This window comes from Ooceraea biroi, chromosome 10 (genome assembly GCF_003672135.1).
Source record: "Ooceraea biroi isolate clonal line C1 chromosome 10, Obir_v5.4, whole genome shotgun sequence".
In the NCBI taxonomy this organism is placed as follows: Eukaryota; Metazoa; Arthropoda; class Insecta; order Hymenoptera; family Formicidae; genus Ooceraea; species Ooceraea biroi.
In genome coordinates, this window is record NC_039515.1 from 4788839 (window position 1) to 4804786 (window position 15948).

At 43.9% G+C, this 15948-nt stretch overlaps 1 protein-coding gene across 2 annotated transcripts in view; it reads right to left on the bottom strand.

Annotated features, from left to right (window-relative positions):
• The window catches only part of LOC105278467 (MAGUK p55 subfamily member 5), an 82702-nt gene that overhangs the window by 42598 nt on the left and 24156 nt on the right, over nt 1–15948 (bottom strand). For both annotated transcript variants that reach the window (XM_026973473.1, XM_026973474.1), the window contains exon 8: nt 15130–15320. In XM_026973473.1, the coding sequence (XP_026829274.1) occupies nt 15130–15320 (191 nt within the window). The remainder of the gene's footprint in view (nt 1–15129; nt 15321–15948) is intronic.

Genomic DNA, 15948 nt, shown 5'->3' on the forward strand with positions numbered 1-15948 from the left:
GAAAATTATGTTGAAACAAAACGCGAAATTCGAAAGCGCACGAAAGAAGTTTACTCGGACTTGGCGCGTTCGCGCTGGAAGAGCTCATTGCAATTTCCGCATATAATGGAAAGGAAGTTTAACATTCCAGTACTTTCCGCGGACGACGGGCAAATTAGTGAAATAGCGAAAGCAATAGCCGGAACTAAGTGGAACACGGAATTCATTACGAAAATGTGTTTGAGCAATTGCACATCGATGTACCGTACGTGCGCTGTTGATTGGATTTGAGTTTATGCCAAGGAACGGTATAGATGCTATAATGAACTTTCAATTAGTAACCCCAACCTTGACACTGAGACCAGTGGCTATCATACTGTGGACCGATCTGTGACAGGAACAAAAGCGTTTTTATCCTGATGCGGGAGAATAGCTGGAACATCATCGACAAGCGCTGCAGATGAAATCAAAACTCCGATTTGACGTGAAATTCATTTAACAGATAATTCATAATAATTACCAAATTTTCTTTTACGCGCGTATACGTATCTTTCTTATTCGTATTATTAATATTCGATTATTCGTAATATTAATCTCATTATGGTATAACACAATTTCCATAAACATTTTCAAATTCTAGCCACGAATATCTCTCGACGTGGAAGATATTAGGAGTGTGATTTAGTTTTGAGGGTTTTGCAACAGATGGCTGTAGTGTCAGTTTGTTCCAGTAGCTGTTTCCGATAACTGTTCTTTCTTACAGTGTTGACATTATCCATCACATTTAGTAGCATTATAGCAATAGATGCAATAACAGTCGTGTTTATTGTTTATATCATCGTAAAAATGCAACTTCCGAAACAGCATTTTTGACATGCGTTGCTCTTGTTTTTTAATCAAAAGAAAACTGCGGCTGACGGTTATAGAATTCTTGTGGAAACTTGTGGTGATTCTGCCCCATCAATTAAGACGCGTGAATACTGGCTTAGACGCTTTAAAAGTGGTCATACTGATGTGAAGGACAAAGAACGCTCGGGACAACCAAGAAAGCTTGAAAATGCAGATTTGCGAGCATTATTGGACGAAAATCCAACACGATCCACTTCAGAACGTGCCAGAGCATTAAATGTTGATCGTACAACAGTTACCAAACATTTACATGAAATGGGAAAAATTCAGAAAGAAGGGAAATGGGTTCGACATCAATTATCGGAAAGTGCCATTGCGAACCGGTTGAACATTTGCACTTCGTTGATCGCCAGGCAAAAAAAGAAGAGTCTTTTGTCTCGGATTGTTACTGGGGATGAAAAGTGGATCTGTTTTGATAATTCCAAACGCAGAAAATCATGGGTGGATCCAGGCGAACCATCAACATCCACTCCGAGACGCAATATTCACGGTTGAAAAGTAATGCTCTGTATTTGGTGGGATAGTGTACTATGAGCTGTTAAATCCACATGAGACTGTCACGGCTGATGGTTATCGACACCAATTGTACAAGTTGAAGGAAGTATTGGACCAAAAACGACCACCAATTGCGAGTAAACGACGGAAAGTGATTCTTCTTCGTGACAACGCTCGATCTGACGTTGCGTTATCAGTGAAACAAACACTATTAGAGCCTGAATGGAAGTCTTACCGCACCCCGCATATTCTCCGGACATTGCTCCATGCGATTATTATTTGTTCCGGTCGATGCAACACGCTTTAGAGGATACACACTTTCATAATTTGGAAGAAGTGCGAAAATTCGTCGACGAATGGATCAACTAAAAAGAAGAGTGATTTTATCGTGGTGGAATCCATCTCTTGCCAGAGCATTAAATGTTGATCGTACAACAGTTACCAAACATTTACATGAAATGGGAAAAATTCAGAAAGAAGGGAAATGGGTTCGACATCAATTATCGGAAAGTGCCATTGCGAACCGGTTGAACATTTGCACTTCGTTGATCGCCAGGCAAAAAAAGAAGAGTCTTTTGTCTCGAATTGTTACTGGGGATGAAAAGTGGATCTGTTTTGATAATCCGAAACGCAGAAAATCATGGATGGATCCAGGCGAACCATCAACATCCACTCCGAGACGCAATATTCACGGTTGAAAAGTAATGCTCTGTATTTGGTGGGATAGTGTACTATGAGCTGTTAAATCCGCATGAGACTGTCACGGCTGATGGTTATCGACACCAATTGTACAAGTTGAAGGAAGTATTGGACCAAAAACGACCACCAATTGCGAGTAAACGACGGAAAGTGATTCTTCTTCGTGACAACGCTCGATCTGACGTTGCGTTATCAGTGAAACAAACACTATTAGAGCCTGAATGGAAGTCTTACCGCACCCCGCATATTCTCCGGACATTGCTCCATGCGATTATTATTTGTTCCGGTCGATGCAACACGCTTTAGAGGATACACACTTTCATAATTTGGAAGAAGTGCGAAAATTCGTCGACGAATGGATCAACTGAAAAGAAGAGTCATTTTATCGTGGTGGAATCCATCTCTTGCCAGAAAGATGGGAAAAAGTTCTAGAAAAGGAAGGAAAATATTTTGATTAAGGTATTCGTTCATTATCATATATAAATACATGCGTTTTTGAGCAAAAAAAACCCTCAAAACTAAATCACACCCCTAATATTTAGCCAAAAATACATAGCAATTTCAGCTAATGATAGGGAGAAAAAACTACTATTCTGCCTCTCATTATTTACTTGGCAATCTCGGGGAACTTGACAAAGTTTCAATTCATCTATTTAAACATAGATATGTATACGTTGCGTGTCGCAGAACGCGGGAAATCAATTACGGTTCGCCGGAGCCGAGAAATGAAAAGGTCGGCGATAAAAACGATGACAGGTCGTCGTTCGATCTGACATTACTCCGCGTCGTTATTACCGCAATTGAACGTGAATATTGTGCACACGGTACCGATCCCCGCGACTATCGTTGCTCGGCGCAACAGTAGAGGAAACGCGATGCATCGGCGAAATGCTCCATTTCCCAGATACCTCGTTGTTGTGCCTCGTTATATGGGCGGGAAGGGGGCAGGGATGGTCGGTAAGCGCTATGCAGTATTTAAGTACCGTTTTCCACGGCGGCACGGGATATTCGTGCGGTCGGTTCCGCGGTGCTCAATTAATCGGCTTGATTAACGACCGTTCCTGTCAACGGCCACAAGCCATTATTTGCGACTAGTGTAGCTTTTTGCCCCCGGTTTTACATAGCGCGTTTCCGTATTTGGAGAGGAACGTTGAACTTCGGACCGACCGTATTTCTCGCGACGTTCTCCAAAATTGCTGCGCGCGGTTGCAAATTGCAAGATGCGTGGCGCGGCAAAAAATTGTATTGAGCTGTAGAAAAGTGATACTTCGCGCTTACAGGAATGCTTTCATGCTCTCTCTCTCTCTCTCTCTCTCTCTCTCTCTTCACGGACTATGATCCCCCACATGCTGTATATTATTACCTATATCATGGAAATACCTTTCAGCCGTTTCCGGATCATTCAATTTTCTACAGAACGATTTCATCCGCCCGGAGGAATCTGCCGTAGCGTGTATCGTAACTCGTTTGAAATTTTTCATCAGTGTTTTCGGTTTGTCCGATAAACACAGTCTCAGCTTCGTGAAATTACTTCGTTGCTTGCATCGTAGTTTACAGTCAAATAGCACAAGATCCGCACATTTACGAAACATTATTGGAATCCGATTTCTTGCTCGAGCAAAGTTCCCCGATCGCTGATCGGTGATATCGAGCTGAAGGTGTTCTCTGCGGTTTGTCCTCCGGCTGCCATTGTCCGTCTACCATTTCCAGAGTCATTGGTGCCTTCCTCCACTCAAGCAAGGCGATAAAGCGTAAACGGGTCGCCGAGGCGATAACGAATATGATTGGATCAGACGCGATTTGCCTTGCATCTTGCAATGTGGGTCATGTTCTTCACGGTCTGCATTCTAAGCGGAATATTTCGAACGTGTGCGATGTGCGTATGTGACCATTCAGCAACATGATTCGCCGTTGTTTTATAATCACGAGCGTGGAATTATTATCTTGTGGCACGCATAACGCTTTCAAAGTGGAATTAATTTTCCAGTGCGTAACAGGGCTTTTTAAATACATTTACAGGAATTTTTTTCTTAGAATTTAAGTTGATAATGTTGTGATACACAAAGCATCTGATATCTGCTAACTATTTTTAGATTTCAGATACTTTTACTTCAAGTCGCCCAGAGAATGTGATGGTCCCTTAGGTCTAGGACACTGCCGTGATACCGCAACGCAGCAACTGTCCCATCTTTCAAGAATGAAGAGATACGTTATATAACGTGGCAACATACACGAAACAGCGTCCACCTGTACGGTGTCTTTAAAGCGGAAGCGCAAGATTGGCAAATCTTTCCTTCTTATCGTAGCGGCTTTATTAATTAATTCAGTTTGTCTCTCTAAATTAGAGCTAAATGACACAACATTTTATTATTAATCTCTTTTCTTCTCGATTTAAAAATTCTCGATACATAAGAGGAGCATAAAATCAGTCCGATCCGGGAATGAAGTCACACCGGCTGTATATAAGACAATAAAATGATGGAATGGCGTCGCGTGTCGCGCGATAGGCAGTAACCGTCCCGCGACATTTACGACAGCGATGACGACAACAACGGCGTTTGCGTGCACTCGATTTTACATTCGACGCGTCGCGATGGCATCGACCGTTTGTTAGGATCGTTTACAGCGTTGTTTACAGCAATTTTCCACGGGAAAGCGTAAAAGGGTGTGCGTGTAGTCGACGAGCGCTCGGAGCATCCCGTTCGCGCGGGCGCCGCACGAGTCGCTCGGCAAACGTTCTTCTCGACGACGTTCTTCTCGCAGGAAAGTGGTTCGCGCCATTAAAGCGGGCGCTTTCTTTCCACACTTTCCACCAGAATCGAACGCTTTTGTGTCGCCGATCCCCATTCCCGGGAAATTAACGAGGAACAACTTCCATGTAACAATATTATTCGATTGCGTGCCCGCCTCTCCGATCTAACGAGTTCTCCGCGATCAAGTGGTCCTGCGGCCGATAGTGCTGCGATCTCGACAACTATCGAGATGACTCCGGGGCACATCTGTGCAGTTTCCCGTGGAAAATCGTGGCCGAGTGAAGTGGCGGGACGAATCTACGAGAGAGAGACGAGAGGAAGAGCAATAGAAAGAAGAACTCGAAGAAAGAAGATTCCGCTGTTTCTTCACAAGCGACTTGTACATTAATTACATTTCATGTAATTTAGTTGTAATTAATCTCCCGCTTCTTTTAACGGAGTCTAGTCTCTGTAGTAGATGATTGAGAAACACAAAAAAATTGATGAGAGAATATATTAATTTAATTGCCTTGTCATTTTACGATGCACGTTACGGTGGCGGCATTGTCTCCGCATTTGAATTGCTGATCGCTTCTGTAAATGTGAAATAACAGCATGTTTGGTTGCGATCGTGTCATTGCGTCGATAGTAGGTCAGGGAAGAACGACGAGCGCGTCATCGTTGCGACAGGTTTCGTAATTAAAGAAAGATTATAGACCGTGCGGGGGGATTAACGCGCACGAGCGCCTTATCACGCACCTCCGTGGCACGAGTTCTCCTTTAACTTTGCGATCTTTAAGGAAACGCGTATCTCTCTCCGAGTCCTTCGCGTAACGTAATCGACCTAAATCGCCATAAATTGTGCAGCCGATCTCTCTTCCAGAAGAACGGCATCTCCGTAGCCGGAGGAACTCGCACGGAGTTATTGCCTTCTCGGAAACGCAAAAAATTGAAGCGTAATGCGCGAAAATACGCGTACATACACGCTTGCATGTAAAGTACGTTATAATGTGCAAACGACCGTGAATGACACACGCAATTAGCGTTTTTCAGCGCGGGAATGCTTCCCTAAAAACTCGACGAAAAAGAGAATGAAATTTTTCGTGAAGGTAATGATGCATCTCGCATACAGGTATCAAGCTAATATTAGGAGTGTGATTTAGTTTTGAGGGTTTTGCAACAGATAGCTGTAGTGTCAGTTTGTTCCAATAGCTGTTTCCGATAACTGTTCTTTCTTACAGTCTTGACATTATCCATGACATTTAGTAGCATTATAGCAATAGATGCAATAACAGTCGTGTTTATTGTTTATATCATCGTAAAAATGCAACTTCCGAAACAGCATTTTTGACATGCGTTGCTCTTGTTTTTTAATCAAAAGAAAACTGCGGCTGACGGTTATAGAATTCTTGTGGAAACTTGTGGTGATTCTGCCCCATCAATTAAGACGCGTGAATACTGGCTTAGACGCTTTAAAAGTCGTGATACTGATGTGAAGGACAAAGAACGCTCGGGACAACCAAGAAAGCTTGAAAATGCAGATTTGCGAGCATTATTGGACGAAAATCCAACACGATCCACTTCAGAACGTGCCAGAGCATTAAATGTTGATCGTACAACAGTTACCAAACATTTACATGAAATGGGAAAAATTCAGAAAGAAGGGAAATGGGTTCGACATCAATTATCGGAAAGTGCCATTGCGAACCGGTTGAACATTTGCATTTCGTTGATCGCCAGGCAAAAAAAGAAGAGTCCTTTGTCTCGGATTGTTACTGGGGATGAAAAGTGGATCTGTTTTGATAATTCCAAACGCAGAAAATCATGGGTGGATCCAGGCGAACCATCAACATCCACTCCGAGACGCAATATTCACGGTTGAAAAGTAATGCTTTGTATTTGGTGGGATAGTGTACTATGAGCTGTTAAATTCGCATGAGACTGTCACGGCTGATGGTTATCGACACCAATTGTACAAGTTGAAGGAAGCATTGGACCAAAAACGACCACCAATTGCGAGTAAACGACGGAAAGTGATTCTTCTTCGTGACAACGCTCGACCTGACGTTGCGTTATCAGTGAAACAAACACTATTAGAGCCTGAATGGGAAGTCTTACCGCACCCCGCGTATTCTCCGGACACTGCTCCATGCGATTATTATTTGTTCCGGTCAATGCAAGACGCTTTAGAGGATACACACTTTCATAATTTCGAAGAAGTGCGAAAATTCGTCGACGAATGGATCAACTGAAAAGAAGAGTCATTTTATCGTGGTGGAATCCATCTCTTGCCAGAGCATTAAATGTTGATCGTACAACAGTTACCAAACATTTACATGAAATGGGAAAAATTCAGAAAGAAGGGAAATGGGTTCGACATCAATTATCGGAAAGTGCCATTGCGAACCGGTTGAACATTTGCATTTCGTTGATCGCCAGGCAAAAAAAGAAGAGTCCTTTGTCTCGGATTGTTACTGGGGATGAAAAGTGGATCTGTTTTGATAATCCCAAACGCAGAAAATCATGGGTGGATCCAGGCGAACCATCAACATCCACTCCGAGACGCAATATTCACGGTTGAAAAGTAATGCTCTGTATTTGGTGGGATAGTGTACTATGAGCTGTTAAATCCGCATGAGACTGTCACGACTGATCGTTATCGACACCAATTGTACAAGTTGAAGGAAGCATTGGACCAAAAACGACCACCAATTGCGAGTAAACGACGGAAAGTGATTCTTCTTCGTGACAACGCTCGACCTGACGTTGCGTTATCAGTGAAACAAGCACTATTAGAGCCTGAATGGGAAGTCTTACCGCACCCCGCGTATTCTCCATGCGATTATTTGTTCCGGTCGATGCAAGACGCTTTAGAGGATACACACTTTCATAATTTGGAAGAAGTGCGAAAATTCGTCGACGAATGGATCAACTGAAAAGAAGAGTGATTTTATCGTGGTGGAATCCATCTCTTGCCAGAAAGATGGGAAAAAGTTATAGAAAAGGAAGGAAAATATTTTGATTAAGGTATTCATTCATTATCATATTTAAATACATGCGTTTTTGAGCAAAAAAACCCTCAAAACTAAATCACACCCCTAATATAACTTTTTGAGAAATTTGCTTTTAAAGAAATTTGCTTTTACAGTGGTTCAAGATTTGCTAAGGTTTATTGCGTGACAAACATAAATCTGAGATATCAACGTCGGGGAATCGATTTGAAATATTTCATTGCTGAGGATGCTGCACTGCACGGACCTGTTCAATATTCAGCACGTCGAATACCTTGGTAATGAAACGTAAGACTGGAGAGGAAAGCACAATTAAAGCACAAAGCCAGTGAAATCCAGATAAAATAAAGGTCTGTATGCAGTAATCACGTCTTCAATCAACTCGAAGGCACACTTGTCTCTGACGAAAAGTGCCAAGGATACAATTTCAAGGGACCTGCTTCGAACAATGCCATCCACCAGATTCGGAGTACCTTGCCGAAAGAAAAGCTCTCGCTGAGCCGAAACCCATCTGGTACAGACTAGTCGACGGTGAAGGCGAACTTAGCATGCTGCGAGGTTCGGCATAAAAGGCCATGAATGATGCGCATAATGCGTTAGACACGAACAATGGCCAGCGGGCGTGTCGTCGGTACATATATACAACGTCGCCGATCCTCATCCCCGTTGCACCGCGTTCGGAACCTCCTCACCGCCCTCGGCCGATCCTCTCTCATCGTTCCACCTTGCAGAGGCCCCCTCGCTCCCTCCACCGCCCCCGCTCGCCTATCCGCGCGTCGCCATCGCTCTTCCTCCTTCGTTGCGTATGCTTTTTTTCCCCCATTTTGAAAGCGGGATACGTGGTCGGAACAGGAAACGCCATGGGAGAGTGAGCAATCGGTATTCCGCGGCTGTGTCGCACACAGCGAGCCGCGCCGCCACCGCAGAAAGAACGCGCGTGCTATAACGAGACGGACGGGCTGCGGCCGCAGCGTTCCATCGTGGAACGTGCAATCATGAGAATGCGCCTAGAATTTGCCCGCCTTTGCGCGCCTCTCTTTCTGGCGACTCTCTACGCTCAAATTGACAAGCGCGCGCGCGCAAATTGTCGCCCACTTTTTTTCGCGGCTCGGAAAAATCCTTGCAAACGCGCCATTCACGGAGAACCCCTCACAAGTAATTTGCGTCGGTGCTTTCGGTTAAACGTTTTTCGCCTTTGACCAACAGGAAACGCAGGAGAGGTGGTGTAGATATAAAATTGATGTCCCGCGGATTTTTTATGGAAATTTCGTAATCGACATTTCGTTAAACTAATTTGCGATTACGTTCACGTTTAGGTGTCAAATTATTATATCAAAATTTATTTGATATCCGCAAAATTTGATTATTTCATGTATATCTCTCTCCGTCAAATGCAACTTTTAAATGTTTCGTTATTTTTAATTTCGATACATGGAGTGAGAAACTGATGGGTCCTTGTAATGCAGAAGTGACTCTAATCATTGATACATTATTTAAAGTAATCATGCCACATTGTCGAGCTGCTGTTGATCAACCGCAGTTCAATGCAAATGTTGCTACGACGTGAAAAAATGTTGCTGCGACCGGACGTGCATAAGCATAAACGCAGTTACCGAGTACGAACGAGCGAATATCCAATATCGATTACGAAGGAGCGAATCGATATCGGTGACTCGAATAACGGATATAAGATTACGAAGCACTAGACTGAACATAGGGTACTTATCACAAAAAAGTAGTTTCAGATTATTTGTTTGGTAAACTTGATACGTTTTTCCGTATAGTCATATTTTAGAATGAAGAATATGATAATGCATCAAATTTAAATTATGTACTTAATAAAAATGTTATTATATCCTATCATTCGTAACATTTACGCACACATATTTCAATTTTTACTACTAATTATCTTTTTCAATAACAAAAGTTTAAATTAAAAAAATATGACAAAGATAAAATGCTCAAAATTACAGTAACCTTGCAATATTGTAAGATCTGGAAAGATAGTCGAGACTGACAGGTCGTATAGAGGATCAGAATGAAAACAAGTTGATTACAACAGTAGGAGTATTGACCGTACAGCCTAAGACCTAGGCGTGTGAACCAGGGATCCCGGAGAGCTCGAGTTCAAATCTAAGGCAGTCGTCTAGTTATTTTTCGCCTCTTACAATTCAGAAGTGGGATAAAATCCGCTACCCCTCGAAGACAGTTGAGATTCATCCGCTACCCCTCGGAGAGGAGGGAGTTGAGAAGCAGCTGGCCGGTAGTGAAGCCTGAACATGGAGGTCAGGACGGACTCAGAGGAGTGAACCAACATGGAGATTGGGAAGGACTCAGAGGAGTGAACCAACATGGAGGTTGGGAGGGACTCAGAAGAGTGAACCAAAAATGGATGTTGGGAGGGACTCAGAAGAGTGAACCAAAAATGGATGTTGGGAGGGACTCAAAAGAGTGAACCAAAAATGGAGGTTGGGAGGGGGGACTCAAGTGGAGTGAACCGACGATTTGGAGACATTCGGGGACGAATGTAATGTCAGGCTGGCCGAGCTGTAAGATCTGGAAAGATAGTCGAGACTGACAGGTCGTATAGAGGACCGGAATGAAAACAAGTTGATCACAACAGTAGGAGTATTGACCGTACAGCCTAAGACCTAGGCGTGTGAACCAGGGATCCCGGAGAGTTCGAGTTCAAATCTAAGGCAGTCTCCTAGTTATTTTTCGCCTCTTACAATTCAGAAGTGGGATAAAATTCGCTACCCCTCGAAGACAGTTGAGATTCATCCGCTACCCCTCGGAGAGGAGGGAGTTGAGAAGCAGCTGGCCGGTAGTGAAGCCTGAACATGGAGGTCGGGACGGACTCAGAGGAGTGAACCAACATGGAGATTGGGAAGGACTCAGAGGAGTGAACCAACATGGAGGTTGGGAGGGACTCAGAAGAGTGAACCAAAAATGGATGTTGGGGGGACTCAGAAGAGTGAACCAAAAATGGATGTTGGGAGGGACTCAGAAGAGTGAACCAAAAATGAAGGTTGAGAGGGACTCAAGTGGAGTGAACCGACGATTTGGAGACATTCGGGGACGAATGTAATGTCAGGCTGGCCGAGCTGTAAGATCTGGAAAGACAGTCGAGACTGACAGGTCGTATAGAGGATCGGAATGAAAACAAGTTGATCACAACAGTAGGAGTATTGACCGTACAGCCTAAGACCTAGGCGTGTGAACCAGGGATCCCGGAGAGTTCGAGTTCAAATCTAAGGCAGTCTCCTAGTTATTTTTCGCCTCTTACAATTCAGAAGTGGGATAAAATCCGCTACCCCTCGAAGACAGTTGAGATTCATCCGCTATCCCTCGGAGAGGAGGGAGTTGAGAAGCACCTGGCCGGTAGTGAAGCCTGAACATGGAGGTCGGGACGGACTCAGAAGAGTGAACCAACATGGAGATTGGGAAGGACTCAGAGGAGTGAACCAACATGGAGATTGGGAAGGACTCAGAGGAGTGAACCAACATGGAGGTTGGGAGGGACTCAGAAGAGTGAACCAAAAATGGATGTTGGGAGGGACTCAGAAGAGTGAACCAAAAATGGAGGTTGGGAGGGACTCAAGTGGAGTGAACCGACGATTTGGAGACATTCGGGGACGAATGTAATGTCAGGCTGGCCGAGCTGTAAGATCTGGAAAGATAGTCGAGACTGACAGGTCGTATAGAGGATCAGAATGAAAACAAGTTGATCACAACAAGGAATATTGGCCGTACAGCCTAAGACCTAGGCGTGTGAACCAGGGATCCCGGAGAGTTCGAGTTCAAATCTAAGGCAGTCTTCTAGTTATTTTTCGCCTCTTACAATATAAGATTTCATTATCTGTTTACATGCTTAAAGACTGATTCATGAAAACTTGTATTTAAAACACTCGTAGCTTGCAAGAATATATGTACATACATTTCAATATTTCAAAGGGACCATCGATTACGCGGCTGAAAACCTGCGGTTGAAAAAAGTGTGACAGCTTCGGGACGGCGCGGTGTGTACTAACGCAAAACCTCGTGCAAATGGAATTCTGTATACGCGTGTCAAAAAACGCGTTAGCCGCAATAACTAGAGGTTTTTTTTCAGGGACGCGTATGAGCTGCGCATCCTCTTTTGAAACGGGAAACTGGGACATCCCGGACATGGTACTCTGATCACGATCTATCAAAGGGGAGCGATATTAACTCTTTTTTTGTTTTTTCCTTCTTTTTGCGAATGGTCTCGCCGAGCGGCTTGCGGCCGCGTCTTATCGCGGCGGATGTTTCGCGCGAGCCGCTGTCCTCGTCGCCAACATTCATTTTCGGGCCATTCACCGGCGACCTCTCGTTTAAAAAGTACCTCTTCCCCCGCTGTCAGTGGGGCGCATTCATCCGCGTCTGAACAGCCCGCTTCGCGAGCTCATGAATAAGTTGACGGTGATCTCCTCGCTGGACTAGTTCGTCAGCGACGCCTCTCTTATTATAACGCCATTAAACTTTGCTGATGCCATTAATAATCTGCGTGTTAATTATTATGTCTATCTTTCCGTCCTGCCGCCACGCCGCGTCCCACCGGATGCGGCAACGAATTGCCAAGTTTGAACTGGCGAGGACGAGGCGGCGACGACACACGATTCGGCTTATTAAATTGCAGAGAATTTAGAACCGGGAACAATGGACGGCGTTGAGAAACGACCGAGAACCGGTCGCGCGGCAAAATTCGCAAAGGACTGCGCCGCCGGGGGACGCGTCTCGGAGGAATCGAGGAAGCACGATAACGTGTTCTTGTCGTCGGAAAAACGGATCTTGAAACCCGAGCGCAAAATAACGCGCCGCCCGCGTACAACAGAAGAGACGCGGCGGACTCCAAGAAGGACTGCAAGAAGCTCGCGAGAAAATTGTACGGCGTGATGGGCAGGAGTTTGTTCGGTTCCCTTTCGGTGCGAAATTAGAGAAGCTACCGAGCACCGAGTGCCTACTCTAACAAGGGAAGGTTTTTAGGTGTTACACTCGGATTTCAAAAATGTTTTGCATGCAGGTAGGGAGGTCCCCAAATAGAAGAAAAAAATAAAAGTAGCGGCCCAAATGCATATTTGCGCGCTACGTGCGCAATTTTCGATGTTAGGTTAATTACTCAAAAATGCTACTTCCAATCGAATTCTTTACATTTTTTATTTCACCTAATGCACATTTATATTGCTTTGAATAATTTTGTGTGTGTGTGCGTGTGTGTGTTTAGAAAATACGAGCGTCTAATGTAATCTCGTGCCGCGCGAGCACAGTGCGTATAAAAGGCCCATTGCTCAAAAATGATATTTGCATCGTAACTTTTTTAATTTTTTACTGCAACTGCCAATGCACACAATTTGGAATAATTGTACATTGCGCAAATCGTAGTTTGCTCTTTCTGCGTGATTTATTGTATGCGACTTTAAATAGATTTGATCAGAATCCATAACGAGGACATAAAAGATCTGGTCAAGGGAGGTTTTTAATTCTTTCAGTTTTAATTTTGGTTTTGATTTCTTTTTAAAGCGTTGTGCATTAGGTGAAATAAAAAATGTAAAGAATTCGATTGGAAATAGCATTTTTGAGTAATTAACCTAACATCGAAAATTGCGCACGTAGCGCGCAAATATGCATTTGGGCCGCTACTTTTATAATTTTTCTTCTATTTGGGGACCTCCCTACCTGCATGCAAAAAATTTTTGAAATCCGAGTGTAACACCTAAAAACCTTTCCTTGTAAGTGCTGTGCCGTCGCACTTCAAGTCCCTCTCTTCTCCGCACGCGAGTCCTTGTGCCATGCATCCCTCTCGTGTCACGTTAGAACGCGCGCAGGAGAGAGGGAGGCAGAGAAAGAAAGAGAGGAGGGGGAGAGGGAGAGAGAAGAAAGCGAGAGCGAGAGAGACAGAGGTCACGAAAGAGAGAAAAAGAGTGGGATCAGGGAGGCAGCTCTCTGGTCGGGGCGCCGCATACCGAGGACTGGAAAACGCATTGTTTAGGCTGCACTCACACCGGCTCAGGTGGGTGTGTCGCGAGCGTGAAATGCCGGCGAGGTGACTCCGTCGAGTGAGTCGACCCGTGCACTTGGACAGTGCTCGAGTCGTACCACGGATTCCAGCGAGTCGACCGCCTGCGAAGGATAAGGGAGGGAAGCAGGGAGAGGCAGGAGGGAAAGGGGAACGTATTTGATCTACCGACTGGAGATGCGCGCTCTCAGCAAATCGATTCCACTTTGATTGCGAGACCAAAGGGTCGCGCTCTCCCAGGGTGCATTTCAGATTAGCCCGCTCCTCCACATTTAATCGCGCGACCGCGATTCAGCTCTCTTGTTTACATATTCGTTCTTTGATATTCGTCAATCGAACGTATACTTCGTGATACTTTATAACAATATCAAATAAATAATTATACCGTTTGTAGTAGTTTCTAATTGGTATTGTAAATTCTACGAGTCCTTTCAATTTTTAGAATCTTTAAAACACAATCAAAACAGTTTAGTTTTATCTAGTTTGTCGTTTCCTGGAGAAAGCGATACACGAATACATGAATATGGTTCAAGAGGGATACAATATTGTAGTTCAAGGTTTATACCACTTTTTGTGTAAAATAAAAGCAACTGAGGTAATAAACAGTGCATTACATATAACATTAACGTTTTCTCTTGGTAACCAAGATTCCTAGCCGCGCTTTTGAAAGACCGCGCTAAGTATATCGATGGCGACATCCAGCGGGCACTGGCTGAATTCACACTTGCTTCCAGTGCGGTAAAGCAGAACGTGGGAATGCTCAAGATTCCAAGAGACTTGAAATATTTCTTGTCTTATTAGACGATTTTGTTATGTTAAATATACTTTGCAGCACGTAATATTCAATTCAAACTCGATCGGAATGCGAAATGGCTACGAAAAAAATAGTTAATCGCTGAATCACATTTCGTCGATCCCCGCCCGTTCTTGTTACATCCTACCCAATCATCCCCTTGATCATCCCTTAATCATCCTGCTACACGCCCACGGCGTGGTATTAATTAAACGGCGCCGAATAAGCAAACGATAGTAATTAACGAGCTGTCGCCAGGGCCAATAAAAACTTTTATGTCAGGCTGTAAAGACGAGTGGTATCTCTACCGTTCAATAAGTAAACACCGTAATGTCGGACGTGGTGTTTCGCAGAAACGAAACCGGATTGGAACGTGCGCGAGTGGCTGCTACAATGGTGCGACTAAAGAGCGACTTGAGAAGTGACACGAAGCGTAAAACTACTCACTCGCAGTCACTTAGTGTCCGATGTACTTACCTGCAAATTGGTTCTGGATAGTCCCGTTCGTCCGGTAGATTCAGGAAATTGCCGTCGTTCACCGCCGAAGACGTCGATCCTCGCGGCGACCTCGGGCCGCCCTCCGGTTCGCCAATCAGCACTTCTGTCCGACCATTTTGAAAAGGGCTGCTCGCGCGACGTTCGCCGATTCTTCCGCTCTGCACCGGTTGCTGTCGAAAAAATAAGCGCAACTTTACATTTTTCATAGAGGACAGATGTGACATCTAAGATATCATCTAAGCGTGTCATATATTTTATCTTATCGATCGATTCTTTCATCAATTTATATAGAGAAAGATAGAGAGGGAGATTTCTCCTTTACGAAACTCTTCGATCAGACATATCCTAGCAAACTTTCCCCGTAGTTTATTTTTGTTAACTTGAAATGTCTCTTTCAACTACTTAAATGTGAATCTCTTAAAGCCCTGTCGAAAAATGTACTTTACTTAAATTTCTTACAATTAAGTGAGAGATTAAGAACTTGAGAGAGATTAAATAATAAGCTTGTGCTACTTATCCGCGTCTCCGAAGCTTGATTGAAGCCGAAACGAGAAGCAAGATGGTAACGTGCTATCAGGAGAAATCTGATTGATGATTTGCATCCGATCCGAGATAACGCATAAATCTCCATCATTGATGATGATTAATGATGTATTAATATACACGCGCCATTTTCTTAGTACACTCGAATTTAATTTCATTTAAGGATAAGCGTACGAGAAAAATGCTTTTAAAGATAGATCTTATGATTATTATCCTATCATGATTTCAAAGAAACGTTTCATGAAATATGAATAA